This window comes from Pundamilia nyererei, unplaced genomic scaffold, assembly GCF_000239375.1.
Source record: "Pundamilia nyererei isolate P.nyererei 1_Seehausen unplaced genomic scaffold, PunNye1.0 scaffold00001, whole genome shotgun sequence".
NCBI lineage: Eukaryota > Metazoa > Chordata > Actinopteri > Cichliformes > Cichlidae > Pundamilia > Pundamilia nyererei.
In genome coordinates, this window is record NW_005187402.1 from 5,783,546 (window position 1) to 5,806,565 (window position 23,020).

At 42.8% G+C, this 23,020-nt stretch overlaps 1 protein-coding gene across 8 annotated transcripts in view; it reads right to left on the reverse strand.

Annotated features, from left to right (window-relative positions):
• The window catches only part of tenm2a (teneurin transmembrane protein 2a), a 216,665-nt gene that overhangs the window by 42,836 nt on the left and 150,809 nt on the right, over positions 1-23,020 (reverse strand). For 4 of the 8 annotated variants that reach the window (XM_005719564.2, XM_005719563.2, XM_013908499.1 and 1 more), the window contains exons 4-6: positions 20,520-20,726; positions 12,794-13,025; positions 1,699-1,937 (exon numbers count right to left, since the gene is read on the reverse strand). In XM_005719564.2, the coding sequence (XP_005719621.1) occupies positions 1,699-1,937; positions 12,794-13,025; positions 20,520-20,726 (678 nt within the window). The remainder of the gene's footprint in view (positions 1-1,698; positions 1,938-12,793; positions 13,026-20,519; positions 20,727-23,020) is intronic. The other 4 variants (XM_013908515.1, XM_013908508.1, XM_013908516.1 and 1 more) reach the window with 1 other exon arrangement.

Genomic DNA, 23,020 nt, shown 5'->3' on the forward strand with positions numbered 1-23,020 from the left:
TATACTGACAGGGTATCTGGATAGCTTGCTCTTTTGTGCTGTAAATACACCAATAATAAAAAAGAAAAATCTTTTATAATATAGCTTACAATCTAAAAGTACCTATTATTAAGACAGGCTGTTGTTAGAAAGCTTTATGTGTCTGCAGGTACCCAAAAATTACTGATGGAGTGGTATGAAAAAAAGAAAGGTAACAAATGTGTTTTGATTTATGTCCCCAATTAGATGTTCATTTAACAATTATATGTTCTGAAGAAAACAAATATTTGTGTCATTAAAGCCCCAGGTGAGCTCTGCGCTTCGAGTAAAAGATGAATAACGGGAGGTCTTTGGTCCTTTCTGCGCTCCAGTGCCCTTGAGTACATATGGAGAGGATTTCGGGGGGGTTAGGGGGTATGAGGGCAGCGGTTGCCGTCCTTCGTCCTTCTCCCGGCTTTTGTTTTGTGGTTCCATATGTGGCTGTCTACTGCAGTGTGACCGTGTAAAGCTCAGGAGAGAATGGATCTTACTGTGTGCCCTCGGCAAGAGGCCTTGATCTGCTCTGGAGGACACACTACTGTCAAGGGCACTCCACGGGGGTTACACAAATCACACAAATACTGACACATGCACAGATTGGAGTGCACATGCATGAAATTCGGTAGGTCAGGATGCATACGACACACATATGGGTGCATATATCACAAACTCACTATGGACGGTTAGATCGATGTGGTCACGTTTGGATAAATATATTTAAATAAAGAAAAAAATGATCTTAATAATATATGTAGAGAGGGTTGTTATTTCTGCTGATGCCACTCTTCCCCCCATCTGTTGACTCTGGTCTCTTGGGTAAGAGGCCAATCAGGGGCTCAGTGGCACATCTGCCTTCTTGCACACACACTAACACAGTGAAGTAGACAAACACACAAACATGCACATTCATACATAATTACATTTCCTCATTTTCTGTTCCTCCTCCTTCTATTGTCTTCCTCTCTCCCTCAAACACACACACACACACAAACACACACACAAACACACACACACACACACACACACACATGCACACAGATGCATAGGTCTGCATTCTTTTGTCCAGTGAATGAGGTCAAGAAGGAATAAAATCCACACCCACACACACACTCCCACACACACTCTAAGCAATGTTTTGTATTTTTTCCTCCCTTCTCTTCACACAGATTCGCCGGTAGACAGCCCATCAGAATCTCTTCCTGATGTGCTGGGTAAGTGCTCTCCTCTGAGTATCTGCCATTCCTTAAAGTATGACTATTGCACGTTGGCTTCAGATCAGTGAAAAACATCCACTTTCCTGCTGGGTCTGTTAGGATTCCTACCTTGACTGATACCTGCTTGCAGAAACAGCCGCAGTATGCTGCGGTTTGTGTATCTTTCTGCCCCTCTAACTGCCTGTGCACTGATGCTGACTGGAGGCCGAGGCTCCAGCTGGGGTTGATTTTGACAGTGCAGCAGTCGACTGAAGTGACAAAGCTCACACCTTCTGAATCTGCTTTGTGTCTTACAGGCAGGGGCTACTAACTTGACACTTTGTCGTGGAGGTGTGGGAGGTTTATGCATTTTAGGTCAATGCGACACAGTGTGTCGACTGAGCTTGTATTTGTTCAGGGGTGTATATATAGACAAAAAACAAAATAAAATCTGGTTAACCCTTTTCATAAAAATGCTTTCACTTACCAATGAAGTAAGACAGCAGGATGGCCAGCAAGGCAGCGGCTGCGATGGCTGTCACCGCGGCACATTTCCAGCTGCAGTACTTGGACGGCTTCTTTAGTTTGAAGGCTGAGCGGGAGAAGGTGTTTCTGGGTAGCAGGCGAGGCGGTGGAGAATACACTGTTCCCGAGGTCAGGGGGTATCCGGGGGAGGAGCTACTGAAGAGAGGGGTGGTCCCTGACGACGTCTTGAACAAAAAATGCCTGAAGATGAGAAAAAGGGGTGAAAAAAAGAAAAGTCAGCACACACAGGAAGACGCTTTATAAAGTAAGTGGTTAAAACAAGCTCTGCTTGAGTGCAAACACACCAAACTATAACCTAATCACCGTCTGGATGACAGGGCATATGTGCAAGCTTCTGTCCAATTTACTTTCCGATGAACCCTTCCTGCCATATGGGTTTTAACATCCTTGAACTGATTGTGTCTCCAATTCAGTGCTGTTCCAGTCAGAGGTCTCTTTTTAACCTCCACCTGCTCTGCCCTGTTTTTTTCCTTCTTCTGTGGCTTCGCTTCTCCTCTGCTCACCCCACTTATAATTTGCCTTGTTTCTGCCCTTAATGGCTGGAGAGGATCACTGCCATCCCCCTTTTGCTGTCCTCATTGTCCAGGTAGGGTCAGAGCTCAGAGAGAGGATAAAAGGGGGATTTGAACCATCATCCCTTTGCTCATATTACCCATTATCCTCTGCTATCACTGCACCTGCTCACCCGCTCACTCTTTCGCTGCTCCCCCTACCCCAGCTGCTTTTCCTATTTCTTGTCTTATCTTTTCTTTTCCACTACCACTCCAATATTCCTCTTCTTTCTCCCCCTTTTTTATTCCTATAATCATGTCTTCCCTCGTTCCCCTCCTACAAAAAAAAGTCCCTTTCTTCTTTCGGATTTTCTTTTGTTATCTGACCTTGAAAGAACACTTTCGCCATAGCAAGGAGAAAGACTGCACTTGAAGACTCTTTTAAAGGACACAAGAAGAAGAACTTCAGTGAAACCTTTGTGACATCTTTTGTGGCATGCATGCACACACACAGCCCCTACGCAGACCTCAGGTGGTATGACAGAACAAAGCCCTCAGGTGAGGTGAGTGTGATCTATCAGAGGAGAGAAGGTCACTCCACTGCCTCAGAGATGACTGGACAGAAAAATAAAGTCTTTTTGTGCCAGCTTTTTGTGGAACTTGCTTGTTTGTGTGTTTGCTACTGTGTTTGTGTGCACATATGAAGATGCTCTCTGAATGCTCTCCTACTTTTATCTTGTGAATAATGAACCTTGGCCACACAGACATTTCTGCAAAGAGAGTAAACAAATTTTGGCCGTCACTTCATCTGAATGCAGTGTGAGGCCTAGAGTCTGGGTTTTCAGCATTCTGTCATGATTAATGGATAATTTTGGATTATTACAAATGCTAAACTATTTCCATAACTTCTCTGTTAGGATAACATTATCCTCACAAAAAATAATTACTCTGACAGGCCAAAAAAGTGGCGAGACAATAGGATGGGGAGTAAACAAGCCAACAGTTTAGGATTTGGGTAATTATTTTACAATTTGTATGTTTTTCTCTTCCTAAATGTTTGGCAAAGCCAGGGGTTTGTTTAAAATCTGACTTCTAATTTTATCTCCTGCCTAATCAGGCCAGATTCACAGGACTAAGCAGTGACTTGGTGGAATGCATTATGAAGAGGTGGAACTAATTACTACCAAATTACTACTAAGTCTTTATAAATCATGAAAAAACCCCAAACCAACCAGTCTTGAACCCCTAATTTCTGGATGTTTTGCTAGTAAAATAGGAAACAGATGCAAATATAAATTAAAACAGAGCATATAAGGCAAAAACAGAGTTTGCGCACATCTAACAAGCTTGAAGATCTGTATATGACCACCTTTATTCTTCATCACAGCATGAACTCTCTTAGACAACCGTTCTTGACATTTCTTTAAGAAGTTTTCAGGAATAGTTCCCCGGGCTTCTTGAAGGACATTCAAAGCTCTTCTTTAGATGTTGGCTGCCTTTTGTGCCTTTTCTCTGTCAAGATGATCCCACGCTGCTGTAATAATGTTGAAATAATTTTAAAAAGAAGAATATCTGAGTGTATATAAGATGCCCATGAGAAAATTACCCGATGACCCACTTGACTTATCAGCTCAGAAAACATTTTCTGGTGACTTTATGGTCTCATTCACTGGTTTTAAGTCTTCGTCAATACAGCAAAATAAATAAATAAAGGGTAGCTTTAGCTAAGATCGGTGCTACTGTATGCATACAGTATCCTTGGTTTTCACCTGTTTTTTTCGCTAACCATTACCAGTATTTCTTCTCCAGTCACCTTTCTCACTCACTATGTGTTAATAGACCTCTCACCACTGAATCATACTTGTTATTAATCTCTGTCTCTCTTCCACAGCATGTCTTTATCCTGTCTTCCTTCTCTCACCCCAACCGGTCACAGCAGATGGTCCCACCCCTCCCTGAGCCTGCTTCTGCCGGAGGTTTCTTCCTGTTAAAAGGGAGTTTTTCCTTCACAATGTCACCAAAGTGATGATTTTTATATGATTTTTTTCTCTGTATGTATTATTGTAGGGTCTACCTTACAATGTAAAGTGCCTTGAGGTGACTGTCGTTGTGATTTGGCACTGTATAAATAAAGTTGAATTGAATTGATCCCAGTTAATATAATGGTGAATAATGGATAAACCAAAAGCTCTACCCTGTAGTTTAAATATGGTCACATGGGGTTTCAAAAGTCCAAGATAATGATGGCTAAAATGCCAAAAGTAGTCCGCAAATCAGTGGGCAACATCATGACCATCTATCTTTCATATGCGGTCGAACAAAACACAAAAATCTGAGAAGGTTGCCAGGTTTCTCTTTGACAAGCTGGAGTAAAGCAGATTCCAAGTCCCCAGCCTCGTGCTTTCTCTCTACCTCCACACCATGACAAATGACTCATTCCTGCACAGATGTGTGTCTGAGTTGTCCTCTTTCTTCTGCAGCCTGCTCTCTCTTCTTTTCAGACTAGTCTAATGGGACCAGTAATAACCCACCACTGTTACTGGACTCGATGATCTGTTTAAAAAGGTGTTTCACTGCACTTTGTGGTCTTCTATCCTTTTGATCGCTGCTGTTTCATAACAGCATGTCCGCTCATCTGAAAACAGTTGGCAAAACCAGGTGACGTGCTCAGAGCATGAAGATTTAGTTTGGGAGCGCTGTTCCACTCTCTATCAATTATTCAGCCAGTCTGTGCTTTGTCTCTCTCTTTCTCTCTCATCATTTTAAGCCACTGATTGTTGGACTGCTATCTTGCTGGATTTTTTCCCTCTTCCATTGCTTCTCTCCCTGCTCCTCTCTTTTAGCTGTCAGGTATGGCCTGTGACTCCAGGAAAAAAAATAGGCAAAAGAGAGAGAAAAAAGCTGAAGACAGATAGAGGCTGAAAGACCACGAGGCGATGACACCCAAAGAAAAAAAGAGGTTATTGTCTAAAAATACCACATTCTCACTCTCACCAACATCAACACATTGTTATGCATTGCATAAACCTATATGCTCTGGCATGCATGCATATATGCTCAAACACACACGCGCGCCGTCCAAGGTCAAGCGGCTCATGTGCTCGTTTCAATTCATTTTCACAGCTGCTGACTCACTGTGATGGCAAGGCCAGCGGTAATTAATGGTGATACTGAAATAATGCACGTGTGAGCACAAGGAGAGGGTGAGCTGCTGAACTGTTTGTATTCTGTGTCACACGAAGCGTATGATTCGATGTGCTGGTATGTGTTTGAACTTAAGCAGTGAAATCATTTCATTCCCTGGCTTTGTTGTTTGTGTGCAGAAGCTCCGCTGTGAGCTTGGTGTGGGATGGGAATATGTCTATGGGCCATACTAATTACGAGTAGGAATGGAAAGTGTCTAATGTGCTCTGGGGAGGTAATTGACATTGATTTATGTTGCTGAGGACTATGGAGGGGTTCTATCATAGCAGGCAGCCGGCAATCACAACTCTGTATCATTAGGCTGGGGTGTGTGCGTGTGTACGCTTGTATTTGTGTTTGTGCTTTTGTGTGTGCCTATTGTAGGGTTTTTGACAGGGGTCCAGCGTGGAAATGTCACACATAATTAGAGAGAGCTGACAGAGATTCCCTTAACCACCGCTACCTCGCTGTCATGCATTCTGTCTTATATATGCAACACACATCCATACAGAACATTAGCCAAAACTGACTCACACACTGACACACATTTACCCGGGCTCACACACAGGCGCCCACCCACACGCAGTAAAATATAAATTTATGTGGTTATTCTTTCATGAGATTGCCCCGTATGTGCTACCGAGTGTTTAATTTTCATCCTTGCGGAACAAACAGTGACACAAGAGGGGAAGGATAGACAATGGAGATGAAGGCTATAGATTAGAAGACAGAGAGAAGACGAGAAGATGTGTTTTCACTCCGTTCCAACCCCGCTCCCCATTGAGAGAAAAAGAGGACCTGGACAATTAACCACAGAACAGAGAGCATGCTGGGTAATTAGCAGGAAGTCAAAGCTCGCATTCCCCTTGAGCGAACAAACACACACAAGCTTTTTGCCTGCCCGCACACACGCACGCTCTTCATATTCTCAGCTCTCACAAACATGCGGTTGCTTAGCATAGCACTTTCAGAGTCATCATCAGATGTAGAGAACAATTAACGGGGGTCTACACGGTATGGGGGTGACTGAAAAACAGTCAGATCTGAGAATGAAACAAAGAGCCCAGGGAGAGGAAGATGCTCAAGGACGGAGTCGTGAGTATTGCTACCTGCTACGATTGTAGGAAAAAATTGTGTGCAGATGGATACAGTAGATTGGGATTCATTTGCTTATTGTTGTGCAGATGAGGGGAAAATTCAGAGTTCTAATGTTCATAAAAAGCAAAATCCAGGCAGATTATGTATATATCTTAGATTTTTCTTTTTTCCTTGTAAACTAGGCGCTGTACTGGGATTTTATCCATTTTTTAATTCTGTTAAAGGAACATTTGAGAGATCCTTTTTAAATGAAGCCAATTAGGCATTGAGTCATTGACTTTACATAAAACTGGACTTAGCCTCTAGCCTCTTAAAACTGCATTCTTTCTAATGGCCAGCAGGAGGTAACTTCTGTGGGTAAAACGGCACTACTAGTGTTGGGTGGAACGTGTTTGCAATTCATTATCATTGCATTACTGTAATCACATAAAAATTTTCAGCAATGCAGTAATGTAATGCATTGCTGTATAAAATTTGGCAATCACATTACAGTTGTTTCTTGCTTAGGATATGCTGAACGTTTCTGTTGATAAGCGCTGTTGTTTTTGCTGCTGTTAGCTGCTATTAGCTTCTGTTAGCCGCTATTAGCTTCTGTTGGCCAGCATTAGTGAAACTATCTTTGAAGTGGACTCGGACACTCAGTGATAAAAGTCATAAAACATCAAACTTGTTTATCAGATTAAAAGTGTGATTTTTAGGACACTTGAGCATAACATTAGCTGGTATAACGCTAGCTTATAACCAGCTGCTGTTGTTTAGCAGACTTTTGTCTGGAGATGGTCGTTTGTCTAATCTGCTGACAATAAGTAACTGTGACAATATTGGAAATTAATGAGTATGTTATGTTATGCATATGTTCTTGTCATTGAGGTGAAGAGGAAGACCAACAAATATGTTGGGGGAATAACAAACTGGTGCATGCTCCTATGTATTTTTAATGGATTATGTATGAGAATGTGTCATTTTGTTGGACGATGTAATTACACACTAATCAATGTATATTTGTTAAATAACATTAAAAAATTACTGAGTTTGTAGCTTTAATGTATGAATATGTCATTAACCCCTTAGCAGTCGGACGTACCGCCCACGGGACATTGGATGGTTTAGGGGACTAATTGGACTGCTAAGGGGTTAATAAACCTGATGTTACACAGCGGTGCCTGTTACAGTAGTGCCTACAATATATCATTTAGGAACAGATATACTGCCTCTCCTCCTTCTTCTTCACCGGTTGTTGTTCCAACAGGTAACATCTTTGTATCTGTCCCCACAGTAATGCATTTGAAAGTAACCGGTAGTAACGTCCACCCCTTCCTTTCCAGCTCCTTCCAGCTAAATTGAGATGCCGCATCCCTCTCAGTGATCTTATTCCGCCACCCCCCAGGGTTGTGGCCCACAGAGGAGCGTGCCGGGGTGCGAGGGAATATCCCGAGATCACGGAGATTGAACCTGGCATGAGCCACCCATAGGGGCTCAGAGGGAGCGATTGGAAATCAGATGCTTTCACACAAATCGTGCACACACACACACGAGCACACACATGCGGTCGCATTCACACAGAGAAATGTATTCTGTCTCTGTGTTTCTCATTCACACGCACACGCAGCGGCACCAGCCATCTATAGTCATTTATCTCACACGGGTAAATGTATCCATGTTCTGCGGGCCTCAATCTCCCTCTTCTGCCTTTCTATCTCTCACACACACTCCCCAAAACAATCTCCTTCAATCACCACCTCTCTTCATTTCTCTCCCTCTCTCTCCTTCTTTATCTCTCCCTCCTCTACCGTAAACCATTCCTTTCCACATTCCCCCGCCCTCTCACCTCCCACTCTCCTGACTTATATTTCTTTGCTATATAACCGCCCCCCCCCCGCCCCCCCCCTCTGTTTCTATCTCTCTCTGTCTCTGCCAGTCATCCAAGCCCTGGGGTGTTCTTAGGTGATCAATCTTCATCCTCTCACCGCTGTCACACTGTCGGGTCAAGCCAAAACGCATGTGCACACACACACGCATGCACACACGCACACAAACACACACACAAACACACACACACACATACACACACACACAATGCATAATGAGTGGACAACAAATGCCAAGATTTACATATGATTACAGTGGGGAGCAGTCTGATTTTAAAAAAACAAAAAACAAACACATGCTTGGATGCAAATACACACACAAGCGTACGCACATACACTCCCTCCCCTCACATGAACAGGTTGCTCATCATTTCCTATAGCTGCAGGTTATAATGAGATGGAGGACAGGCTCTGCCAACACAGGGATGGTGTGACTCGCTGGCTCTGCCTGGCTGGCTCCGTCCCAATCACGAGCTCCAGCAACTCCAGCAGCTCAAGCCAGCACACCCAGCCTCCACCATAGCCTGGACTGGAGAGGAGGGCCCAATCTGGGCTGGAGGGTGGAGCTGGAATACTCTGTGTGCTGCTCTGGGCTCCATTCACAGCGACAGGCTCTGAGCCATGCCAAACCCCACCACCTGAACATGACCAAATACTGGCACTGTAGAGGCCTCAACAGTGTGGGCGTGTGTGTGTGAGACGCTTCAAATCTGCAAAGATAGCAGTCATAAGGCGAAACAGGATTTATAACTTTAAATACATTTTATTTTCATCCTACATCACTGGATCAGAAATTGCAAGAAAAACAAATCGTCCTTCATCTCGAGTGATGTTGTGCCAGTCACGTCAACATAACAACGCAGGCCTAGAAGAAGAAACTGCCAGTGGAAACAGCTTCTTTTTAAAGGTGTACGTATTCTTGTTCCTACCCATCATGCATACAAGCACAATGTGTGAGCACAGGTTGAGCATAGACCTGAGATCAGTGGGGATGAATTAAACATAGCCAGGCCTCATAAATACTGCACAGGTCCAACGCTCTGGGGAGTTTATCCAGGCCCATCAGTGCTGGAAGCCTCAGCACCCAGCAGGAGAAACACAAGTACAGCTTGCAGAGTAAATGCTCGGAGACTGACCATGCGCATGCGAACAAGCATGCAGGCAGTCTCCCTCTCACTGCCATGCTTCATGAATAGTAATACCCTGCATGAATGCTCTGTTTTCCTGGTAAGTGTTCTTTGTGTACTGACCCCCCCCCTCCCCCACATGGGTAGAGTGTGTGAAAAGGTTTGTATTTCCTGCTTCTTCACTCCAGGTTGCATGCATAATACTCTTTTGTAAGGCGTCCTGTTTGGGGATGAGGTAGAGAAGGAAACTGAGCAGCACACTTTTATGAATCACAGCCTGGAGCCATTGGCTTTTCATTTAAAGGTTCATATACTGGTTTAGAAATAATGGAAATGTGTGAGATCGTGGTTGCTTTGGGAACTAAAGCAGTGCAGATACAGTTAGGTCCATAATTCCTTGGACAAAGAGACACATTTTGTAGTTTTGCTTCTGTACGTCACCACAATGGGTTTTTAAAGCATACAATCAATAAGTGATTAAAGTGCAGACTTTCAATTTTAATTCTGGGGCTTTTACAAACATTTTGCATTAACTGCTTAGGAATGACAGTAATTTTTAAACACAGTCCCCCATTTTCAGAGGCTCAAACTGAGAAACTAACAATTTTAAATACAAGCATAGTTATTACTACTTGGATGGAAATCCTTTTCAGTCAGTGACTGCTTGAAGTTTAGAACTGTGGACGGCACATAAATGCTGTGTGTCCTCCACTGAGATGCTCTTGCAGCCACCTTCTGTTGTGTACTTATTAAGATCAAGAGAATTCTCTTTTTGGCTGAGAACAAACGACTGACTTTGCCATTGAAGACTTTTCCTGTATATGGGTCATTATCAATGTTACGGGTGTACCTGAGCTGTTTTCTGGCTCATCTGGTCTTCTTCTTCTTGAGTATAATCAGAGTTTTACACTTTATTTTTTTCTTAATCATGGAAATAATTCTGTGATTGTGCACTGTACTTGTGGTCTCCCAGGCCTTTTTGGTGCCAGATGTACCAAACTGTTGATTTGGCCACTCCTAAAGTTGTTCCTATCTCTTTGATAGGTTCATTTTGTTTTGTTCAACCTAATCATGGCAACCATATTTGCACTGATATCTGTTGATAGTGACAAAACTATAAAATGCAAATTCAACATTCAGCTATTATGTCTGTAAGAGAACAGGACTTGTCTGGTCATGATGATGTTTGTCACAAACACACAATTATTTCTGGGACTCTGAAAATGTCTCAAAGTTAATGCGAAACATTGTAAAACCCTTGCTAGTGTGCACTTTGATCATATATTTGACTTAAAATCCATTGTGTTGGTATAAAAGAGGAAAAAATACAGAAATTGTATCTCTGTGCAACATATTATGGACCTAATTATGAACGTTTAAGAGACAATTAGCTGAACTGTATTATTCAGACAATTCATGCAGGTGCTCCACTCTCACAGTGCCTATGAACTGATATCCATATCTCAGGGTTCCATAACATTTATAACAAGAATGCTAAATATACAAACTCATCATGGCGGAGACAATCAGTGATTTGTTGAATTAAAAAATAAATTGGTGTTAGGTGGGTGTTAAATAACAAAAAATAACAAGGGACAACGGTCAAAGCAGCATTTTAAGAGCAAATACAGGGTCAGTTAATTCCAGTGCAATTGCAATAAGTGGTTTCACTTGTGAAGGCAGAGTAGTTTGTACAGCGCTCTGAGGTGGAGTTTGTAATGAAATTTCGCAGGCTTAGATCACGTTTTAAAACGTGGATTCTTTTTAGGTTTGGTGAACACAGCTTTGTAGACTGAAGTTAATGAATATTCTGACTGTGATAGGTTTGTGTTACAGCTGGAGAAGTGTCGACATTTTACTTTTCCACTTTTCGGTGTTAAAAGCTTTGCTGACCTTTAAAGGAATGGCGATGTCAAAGTGGACCTTTCATTTTAAAGCTGGGATGGGTAGATTTTTTTTGTTGTTGCTATTGGTCCAAAATATTTAAAAAAATACAAAAGTTTTTGATTTATTTATATGTAGATTTCAAGAAAAAGCAGCTGATGAATGGTTAAGTGGAATGTTGCTAGTAATTTGCTAATAACCACTAAGCTGGAGCCTAAGCAAATTATTATTAATTAATTAATATTAATTGTCTCTGTTCTTACACAAGAACGCAAATATTTAAATAATAAATATTTACAGATTTTGGGGCTTATTATCGTCATTTTTTTTTATCGATTTATAATTAACTCTGTTTTCCTGGGTCTTTTCCCCTGTGTTATGAATAAATCTTCCTTTTTTGGTACCAGTACTGGTTTTATTCTGTTGTATTTATCCGCAACACCTTAAAGGCTGGTTTGTGAAAATATTGTTGGACATAAACTGGTCCGTGGCGCAAAAAAGGTTGGGGACCGCTGCTCTATGTGACGCAAACACACACTACCCTACACATCCTCCACTTCCTGTAAGCATGTCTCAGTGCAGTCCTTTGCATGCTTTGCTTCCTTTCACTTCCGCTGATCCGTCACGTTATTGTGTCCCCAGAAACGCTTCTGTTGTGTTTTGTGAGATTTTGTTTTTTTATACTTCCAATGTGTAATTTTATATTTCCATTGTGTTTTTTTCTTAAGCTCCAGTGTGTTTGACCTCTCAGGGCTGCCGTAGCATTAACTCACAGTTAAACACAGACTATTTAAAAGGCTCCCAAAAGCAGCAGTTGCCACGGCAAAAAAGCTTCGACAGCTTATTACTGGCTAGAGATAGCCAGTGTTATTAAGACACTCTGTTACCAGTTAGCTTGTCAGCCACAGCAGCTTACTAAATAGTCACTTCATCACTTAGGTTACAGCACCATTTATTTCAAGAGGACATAGTTTGAAAAGTGTCCATGGCCCATGAAGTCTAATATTTTTTTTGCTAGTCTGCCAAGACCTTCCATTGATTTGTTCCCAGTTCCCTAATTTCCTTCCTTTTTAAGTTCTTAAGTATTCTTTCATTTTTAGTGTAACACGTTTTGTGGTAGTCCTAGTGAGTGAATAGTTGTTATTTTACATCATGGCCAAATACACCACAGCTTCTTTCTTTCTCTTCTAACATTTCTGTCTGACACCGCCACACTGAGCTTACAGAAATGTTGCTGAATGGATCTGACCTTTCATTCCTCACTATTGATTACTCAAGGCTTATTCAACTGCTGTGCTTACTGTAAGTGGCTCCAGATATCAGCGTCAGGTAAACCCGTCAACAGAAAAACAATCCAAAACAAAACAGAAAATATATACTCTGACCTGGTCTCCAGCGGCACGTTACTGTTAAGCACCCAGCTGTCTTGTAACTGGACAGACTCAGGGGTGGTCGGACCATCTCCCGTCCCTGGAGCGGGTGCGTGAATGGGGTTTCGTCCGCCTCTCAGGGTGTTTCTGTTCAGGCTGTTGGCAGACTGGTGGGACAAAGTGTGGTGGTTGTGTGGAGGGGGCAGTGGAGGTCGTAGCGTGGTCTGACTCTGGTGGTTGGCAGCCCCTGGAAGAAAACAAGCACAGAGATGAATTTAAGAAAAACACTTCTGTGTGAAAATAGAGTCTCAGATCAAAGGGATCAAGGACTCGGTTCCAAAATGCTACAAACCCAAAAGTAGAACAGAAATGTTATTTGATATTTGGTGATTATTTCGCAGTATGTCAAAAGCAAAGCTCTTCAGCTTGCAAATAACTTCATTATCATTCCATTATGTACTACTTTTGCATCTGCAATCATTTGGTTCGGAGTAGGTCTCATGTTTTCCAAACGGTCGATAACTTATTTGAGAAGGAAATTCCAGCTCAACAGACACGTGGAATTTGATAATCATCTTCTTACATTTTGATTCACGTTTTTCTCCATTTTGTCCATCTTCATTTTTATCCACTCCTCTCTCTCCTTGTCTCACTTTTACGTTTTCTCTCCAGTTTTCTTTTTCCCCCCCAAGTAGCAAAAAGATGCGTGTGAGCAATATTAGAGCACTCAGCACAGCGTGCGCCCTCATCTCTTGCTCTCAGACTTGGGGGAACATGTCAGCTAGAATCCAATACCAGCCCTTCCAACAATGAGCTAATGGACTGTTGAGTGAGAGAGCTGAAAAACAAACCCGGATGACTCAGACGAGAACACCCATTCACACATCACAGTTCTCTCCCCCTCCCCCTCTCCCTCTTTCCATGAATCAGTGGGGGATTTGAGCCCATCTTCATCGTGCGTGTGTGTGGGTTTGCACGGGAAAATCAATAAACCACATACTATACGGTACAGGAGATCTTAACATACTTTTTTTGTTGCCAGCTGCTTAAAAAATTACATATCATGACAGTGCAAAACCTGCACGTCATTTATGCTTCACGCAGCTTTACGACATCGTTTGCTATTTCTTTCATCGATGCCACGCATCAGACTTTCATCATTACTGAGTATGGAGATACATGAGACTGTTTACTTGGTGCGTCGTCTTTCTCCAATTGATCAAAGTTTGGAGCACGTGCACACACATATGTGTGGGGTGAAAACAACAAAAAAGCAACTGCTTTGTCAAGCTGCGTGATCACACTTGCCCTCCTCCATATGTCATCTTCTCTTGGATTTGATAAGAAAAGAAACAGCGTGCGAGAGGAAGGGAGAAGTGTGGATGTGCTGAACTCTCCTGTCTGCTCTTCCGCTTTGATATTTGCCTGTTCACGTGTGTGTGTGTGTGTGGCGGAGGGAGGGAGGGGGGGTGACGACTTTTGACAGATAGAAACCAAATCAGAAGACGAATGCATTTTGCATCTACATTATGCAAATGCATCTTTCTTTGTTCTCCTGAATGGGTGTTTAAGGGGAACCCGGCTTGCTTGCAACTCCCGTTGTAATGACAACCAGTTTGCGAGGTGACCTGATTCCTCTGCGATACTGCGGGGATGCAGGTGTCACTGCCGTGGCTGGAGAACAGATGCTCGTGAAAGGAGAGAAGGGGCGAGAAGGGGGAAGGAGACTGGGGGAAAAAAGATGGGGCCTGACCTCTGCTACACAGGAGAGACGCTAAACATCTGTTTGTGCGTGCAAAGATGCTCTTGGGAGAAACAGATACACATGCGTGCATGCAATCACCCGCATACATGCAGCCACAACACAGCCCGAAAGACCATCCTTCTCTATCATAAACTCTGCACGTAAATTGATATTAAAGCATGCGGTGGGGTTTATTTCGTGTACTTCCCTCCTCCTCCTCCTTCCTATACTGCCCTATTTCTTGTTAAGGATTGTTTCTCTTTCATCTTCCTTTTATTTGCATTTTCCTTGTGTTCCTTTGCTGAAATGTAAAGCACTTTAAGATAAACCTTGTTTGTTAAAAGCACTTTATAAATAAAATTAACTAGACTTCCCCTCCCTGCAACGTCCCTATAAATGTGAAATACCTTTTACTGCACCCTATCTGCATAAATACTTTTATATAGTGTACCCATATCAACAAAAGCACACAAGCATCTAAATACAAAAAATAAAAGCCGTATACTGGCTGGGCACGTATGCAGGCATGGACACAGTCCCAACGATGCAAAAAATACAACTAGGCAACCCCACGCTCACTAGACCAGCCTGCTATCTCCCGTGTTTAAATCTGCGTACAAAAATGCATGCCTTATGCTTTTGTTCACTTTCTCTCCCATAAATATTGAACAGGTTTTTCATTCAAATTTGAATGAATAATATATGGCACACCTTGTATGGAAGAGGAATACTTTTTTCCCCAGCCCTACTTTTCCCACAAACTGCTGTAGCCTGGTTGCGTGAATGTGGTAAAATCTTCTGTGTGTATGTGTGTGTGCAGAGTCAGACACACTCCAACCACTGGAGAGGGTTTTCTTCAAATATCCAGCCACTAAATTATGTTGCGCAGGTATCAAGTCACGCTCTGTTCTGTCTGCAGAAACTTGCATCCACCACTTTTTGTAATAAGTGCATTTTGCTTTGCAGACTCAAAGCAAAAGAGAAAAAAATGCTAATCCTGTTATCTATCATTCAGCAGCAAATTCAATTGCACGTCTCCAGATAATGTCAGAAAAATGTAAATTCGGAGAAAAGTATTGCCTGTAATTCTATGCATTAACTCTCTTCGTAGCCTACTGGGACCGCCGCGGCTGTCATGTTCTGTCGGGCTAACCGAACTGAATTGTTACATGATAGAATGCGATTGTTCCTTTTATTCTTCGCTGAATCAATATTTACTGAATAAAGTGGATAACGACTCATTACTAATGCTCTGCTTGTGTTGTCGTAAAATGTGCTGCAGCGAAAAAAAAGAACAAGTTTTTTAAAGAAAGCACTATTCTTCCAAAAAGTCCCTCAACCTTTGGTAGAAGTTCAAGAAAGAAAGAAAGGAAGAAAAAAAAAAACAGAAAAGAGAAGAAAAATATTTCTAGACGTGCTGCAAAATATTTATGATCAGAGACAAATTGCTTTCCTTTTTCTGCTACAGCACGGGAGATTGATGTCAAAGAAATTTGTTCTCATGCAGACTTCAAATCCATAAAAAAACACAACCCAAAAAACAACCCTTAGAGCTCGCTGGAGAAAACACAAACATATTGAGAAGTGGGGTCTGCTGGAGGAGCAAGGCTGAGGTACAAGGCTGTTTTTTTCATACATGCAGAGAACCGAAGAAAACATTTGCGTTTCTGTTTTGGCCACAAATACACAAACGCGAGTAACCATTGGAACAGAGGCGGCGTGCAGGAATGAGCAATCTTGAGCTAAATGGTTCTAATAAATTAAGATAGGGGACTTAGTCAGATAAAGTGTGTGGTTTCCAAACTACAACCCGCAGGTAGACTAATAGGAACAACCGTTTTACTAGGAACCTGGTCTGATAAAAGACCAAACATGCGAAAAAGGAAATAGAGCAATTAGTGAGCAGCCAAGCAGATCACTTTTTATTCCACTTTATCTTTTCCTCCTTTCTTTTCCCTCTCTTTCACTCGCCAGTGTGAGTAAACAGAAAGCATTTACTTGACAGCTCTTGGTTTTGTTTTGTTTTTTGTGGAGAAGCTCTGAGCCCCCTTCCGACTGCTGTCGAAGCCTGACCCAGTTTATTCTTGTCCAAGGTCCCCTGTGACCGGAGAGAGAGGGGGACTATAGCTGTAAGCTGGTGCGTTTGGCTCGGGCTAATCCCTGGAAGTTCATTATGCTCGCCAATTCAAAGTGGCCTCATTCAGCAGAAGAGCATTAGCCTGTCTGCTAACCTGTTAAACACACTTCAGCCAGAAGAAGGGCCTCGCACATCATATTAATATCACAGTGTGTGTGTGTGTGGCCAACTGGCAGCAAGAACCAACCAAGGCAGTTTGTTTTGCAGCCTTGGATGGGTAAACTGTTTATTGACATTTTCTGTGGTTAACAGAGAAAAGTCACAGGGCAGGATGTGCATCTGTGTGTGTGTGCCTGTGTGCAGGACAGAAATGCCCATTCAGCAGTTAAAAAGGGATCATTGCAGGGCTCAGCTCCCACCCCTCGCTCCCTATCGTCCCTCTATCCCTCTCACTCCCTCTGTCTACCCATCTCTTTATTTCACGCCCCATATCTCCACTGCTTCCACTTTCCTTTTTTTTTCTTTTTTTTTTTTTAAACTGCTGCACCAACCTTCATTGTTTTTCATGCACCTTCCCTTCCAATCTAATTGCCATGTTCCCCATGTTTTTAAGGGTGGTATATTCCCATGTGTTGCTGCTTCATGCGTCCTCTATCTGAGAATGTCACATGCTCCTCATTTGTCATTCTTCTCAGAGCTCTGAGGCTGAGCATGGAAGGAGAACTTGAGGTGAAACACACACACACACACACACACACACACACACACACACACACACAGCCTGACAAAGGAGCTTATTTCTCACTAAGGTTTTATTGTACACCATTGCACACACTACAACAGACACGTGCTGGCACAAAGAGGAAATAAAGTTAAAGACATACATTTATACACACATACATGCACACACACACACACACACACACACCGCCTCTGCCTTGGCTAGTCATCTCTGTCTAATTAGGAGGCAATAATCCGCTAGAGAAGAGTCATCAAATTCAGCCAAAAACAAACAGTCTATGAGCAGAAATGCATGCGTGCATTTTACCCTGCACCCACCCCCCCACCTCACACACACACACACACACACACACACACACACACACACACACACACACACACACACACACACAAATACAAATGCACAAATTGTCCAACTGCTTTGCAAATGTCACCCTTACATAAGCACCATTAGGGAAGAATAACATTAGCGGAGAAGAAGGGAGTGTGCCTTTGTTGTGCCTTTGTTTCTGTAGATTTGTTTCAACAAAGCCATTAAACATTCATTGCTTCGGCAGTGACTTGAGGTGGCTTCCCTGGCAGCAGATAGCTAGCCACTTTAGAAGAGGCTTGAGCTAAAAATAGCTTAGTGTTCCCCATGCATAATGAATGGCCAGAGACAGCGCTAATGCTAGCTCTTTCCAGGAGCGATCTGCTACGCTCCGTTTGGTCGTCTCAGCTCTCCCGTCGTTCCGAGGGAGCGTTCCCAGACAGGTGCTCCGAGCCAGACAGTATTCCCATATAAACATTCGCAGACCAATTCCCAGCCAATCCTCGGCAACAACGTTCCGTTCCCATTCACCTGTCACGCTTCACTAGGAACACAAGTCATGTCTGTCCACCTGTTAGCTTAGGTAATGGTGGACTACTTTAGAGGAGCACACACACACACACACATACACAAATACACACACACACACGCAGCATGCAGTTTCCTGAGGATTATCTCACTGTGGTCAGTTTCTGCCTGGCTTGGTAAGGCTCATTTCCTGCCCAGCATCTACTCTCTCCAGGACCACACCAAACACATATTCAGACAGGCATGCACTTTCACAGCACATGCATAAACAGTCGCCGGTTATAGGTGTTTTATTTGCTCGCAGCCATTGCTCGCCTCGCCTGCATGCCAGGCTATGTTTATGCAGTGCCAGACTGACACTCTGAACTCATTTAGGCCAATTTTAATGGATGCCCAAAGCCAAGGACTCTCTCTGCACACCATTAGATCGGCAGTCCTAGCTTGGAAAAGTAGCACTTTCATCCGAATGTTGTTGCTCTCCCATCCAAATATCTCCCTTTCAACCTCGAAGCTCTCATCAGTTTACCCTTTTTTACCCCGTGTCTCTTTAACTTTCTACGTGCCTTCGTCTCTGTCTCCCTTTCACTCACTTCCCCCCTATCCCCATCTATTTTTACTGGTGTGTTCTGGCTGCTTTCTTTTCTCTCTCCTTTTTTTTCATGCACGATGTCTCATTAAACAACTTCAAGAAGTCAAAGTTTGGCTTTCTCTCTCTCCCCCCTCTCTCTCTCTGCTCCCATTTGCCTCTTTGTGCCTCTTCTTCCTCTTTTTTTCTTTCCCAGCTTCTCCGTCATTGTTTTCTTTCTTTGTCTCTCTTGCTCGCTGTCTGCGCGTACAAGCTCAGCAGAGACTGAAAGAAGCCCCACAACAGAAAGTGTGGGTGTATACGAACAAGAATGAGAGAAAGAGAGAGTGCGCCTGCGAGCCTCACTCTCCCTCTTTACCAGTGTCTGCCATTAGGGTGTCAGTGGCAGAGTGAATTTATTTGCTGTGCGGTTACTGGGCTAATGATTGATGTTGCCCCAGCAAACAGTAAACCAATTAGAAGGCTGATGTAACGTCATTTTAAAAGCCTCCTAATCACGTTGCTCTTGAACCTGGGACCCGGGCCTTCCCTAATGAAGATTTATACTGGATCAAAGGAGAGCCTAACGCCATTAACAATAGATTGTATTCCACCAAAAATCACATTAGGACTTCTCTGCCCACCCCTCTCCCTCCCATCAGGCCTTTGCTAAATATATCTACTGATTACAAGTGCAGATGCACAGAGGAATGGAGAAACAGGGAAGAGCGGGAAAGGGAGGCATAGAGTTGCCCCACAGTAGCTAATTGTTGAGAATAAATGCGTATACTGATGAACAGCCTCATCACTGCAGACGTTTGCACGTGCATGTGTACGCGCACACATCGTAAGAGGAGAAAAATAGTTGTGAGGTGCTGATATAAGCACACGAGGCCTCTAACAGCCAACAAGAAGGGCCCGGTGATGAAAGAGAAAGCTTAAAGCTGGGGAAACTAACTAGTTTGTCTTTGCTACGCTGATCCTCCTGCTGGCACTTAAAATTCATCATCCCCTTACCTTTCACTTTCCAGCGGATTATTAATGTCATATGGAAAATAACTACAAGCACACCTACTCAGTGGCAACCAAGCTGCACTCTGCAGAGAGTAGGGGGTTGCTTCTCCTTGCATCATTTTTTTTTTTTTTGGTTAAGGTGGGAGGGTTACATTTAAAATGCAATCCATTAACGAATCAGCAATTGTCAGTCTAGGATTGTCACATGTGCCACAAAAAAATAAAAGGAAGACAGGATTTTTTTATTAGTTCTTTTTATGCTTATGCAACAACTGATTTAAAAATCATAAACAGTTTTTTATTACAATCAGTGTCATATAACGATTACCTGACGCTGTAATTGTTTGCTTTGAATTCATCCACGAATGATCCAAATTAAAAGTTTTACGTCTTCTCGAAAAAAAACCCCTATTACTGTCCACAAATTTTATTTATTTATTTATTTTTACATTCTCTTATTATTTTAAAGCAATCACAGTAAAAACGTCCCCTCAGTTTGATTTCCAGCCCTGCAAACAAATGCTGACTTCAGTGGAATGCAGAGAAGCAGAAACAAATGGCCAGAGCCGAACAAGATGTGACATTAAATTAAAGCGCAGCATTGCTTGGCATTTTACTGAACGACTAAATCAGATCAGGAAATGGACACATGATGAGGTAATGCATCGACTCAGGTGATGGATGGCATATTGATGCAAACATTAAAACGAAAAAAAAAGAGAAGAGAGAATGAAAGGATGGTTGAATGGAGCGCTCTCTTACCAGTGGACGAGGGCTGGGCCCGGAGCAAGTATGAATCCTCCGGGTGGGGCTCCAGGTGAGAGTGGGTGGAGTTTTTCTCCAGCAGGGGCACCTGGCATTCCCTGATCGGTGGGGACGGGCCGGGGGAGGGGTGGTGGGGGGCAGACGAGGAGGACGGGAGGGACGGAGGGAGCAGGGTGGAGGAAGAGGTTGGAGGGAGTGGACGACCTGGAGGATGGAGGGACAGAAAGAGAGGGGGGGCAGAGAAGGACGGAGGGGACGTTAGACAAAACAGATGGCATTGTCTGACAGTGATACAGGGGCCTGCTCACAGAGGCAACCTGAATGGGAGACGTGGATATTTTTAATGAGGAGATGCCACCATTTTTTTAAGGGGCCTGTTGACTCAAATTACAGGTAACTCTGGGATCAATCCAAATTTTACGGTAACTATATCTAAATTTTAAAAAAGTTTTATTGATATTACTGATTACTGGTTGGACAGAGCTAATGCAAATGTGTTTGTCTTTGTTGGGAAATAAAATAAAATTAAGATCAAAATGTCTCTGAATGAGAGATTTTATTTTTTTGTGCTTTACTTAATTTGAGCTAACCTTAACCTTTAAGGCTTAAAAATCTGCACACGGATTGAAACACCTGCTGCACGCACACTGTACTCAACAAAGCTATCCGGTTAACCCCTAATTAAACTTGCTTCTTTGAGCATCCCCTGATATTAATAATGTAGAACATGCTGGGTACAATCACAGAAGGCTGAGACACAGAGAACGATCAGTGCAGATCTCCTAAGTGCATTAATGAGTACAAAAAAAGTTTCCTTTCAAGTCATGACAATTTTAGTGCCGTTTTCTCATTTTTAAAAAAAATGAAATATTGATATAAGTGGTTTAAAGCCATTCACAGTACTATACGCACACACACACACACACGTATATACATACATGTTTTTTCATACACATGCCAAAATTAACACAGGACGCTATCTACTCCTGAAAACACCTAAAAAATGACCAAATGAAGCAATGGGGTCATACTGAATTGACCAATGGTGCAATTTATAAGCATCTGTTATTTTGTCATTAAAATAGTTCAACACCAATGGTAGAAGACTGCTGCTAGGACCTACATCCATGATACGATTGTCCTCTACATGGGTAAGACAAAAGAAAGTTAACAGCCAAGTCGTCTTTAAATAGTAGGAGCCATGGGATGCGTGGACACAATCAGGCTGTCCCGTACACCAGAGAGAGAAGAGTGGGATGGAGAGAATTCACTCTACTCTCCAAAGGTTTGGAATCAAGGACAAAGACAAATCTAATAAATTCTATTTAGAGACTGCTCAAAATATAGAATAATTATGTCTGCCATATTTGCAGCTCAATCAATCAACAATATGATAAGAATGAGGCCACTGAGTCCAGTCAATCCACAGAAGGACTCAGGTTATTATAACTACTAATTAGATAGTCGACCGAAGACTTTTTAACACAATCACTTATTTTCTCCTCCTTCAAAGTAAGATCTCTTGTTAGCCAGCCATGTTTTTTCTTCTTCTTTACAATAACAAATTACCCATTTTTTCTCCCCCAAAGTTTACGTGTGTGGGGGAAAGCGGTCTAGTTCTTCTCCAGTTCTACAAACTTCATCTATTTGTTCGCTTGTCGCCGAAGACTTCAGCGGGAAAATCGAAAACACAGCCTTTCAGTCTCCTTTCTCTTTCTTTTCACACAGAACAAAAACAGTCAGCAACATAGCAGGAGAAAGACAGAAAAGCATTGAGACCTTGGAGAAAAAGAAAAGATAGCTGCACATTCATCATTGCACTATCTCCCCCCCTTTCTTTTTTTCCCCTTACTGGCGCTCCTTCAGAATACAGATGTGGTGTGATTGTAATTTGACAGCATTCATCTTCCCATCACAGAGCATTGACAGGAATCAAAAAACTGCAAAGGGCATGATAGATCGGGGGGTATGGTGGGCTTTTTTTTCAGTGACAATGCAATTTTGCTCGCCTCGGGGGGGAAACGGCACCTGGGCGAGGGAGAGGAGAAAGATCAATGCAGACATCACTTAAGAAACAAAGCGGTTGGACATATTTGTTGGCTAACGCGCCCTTCTATGCGGCATCAAAATGAAACGCATTAATCATGGTAAATACACCTTTGACTCCAGGTGTTGTCGCGGCTTTTGCAGAGATTTATTTGATAGAAACAGAGACAGACTGATGCCTCCATCCTGCTGTCCAAACTGCTCCAGCTCAGAGCTTTGCGTCATGGAAACCAGAGCTAGGATCGATCCACAGCCCCACGTTAACTACACCCCAGAGACATGCTAGCCTTGTCTTCTGTTTAGGTATGTGTGTGTGTCTGTGTGTGTGTACGGTCAATCTCATCAGAGCAAACAGAGAAAAATGGATAAACAATGGCAAAGCAAACACTGTGGCCGACAGGGGGGAAAAGGGGACGGACAGAGAGGGACAGGCAGAGACTGATGGAGAGAAG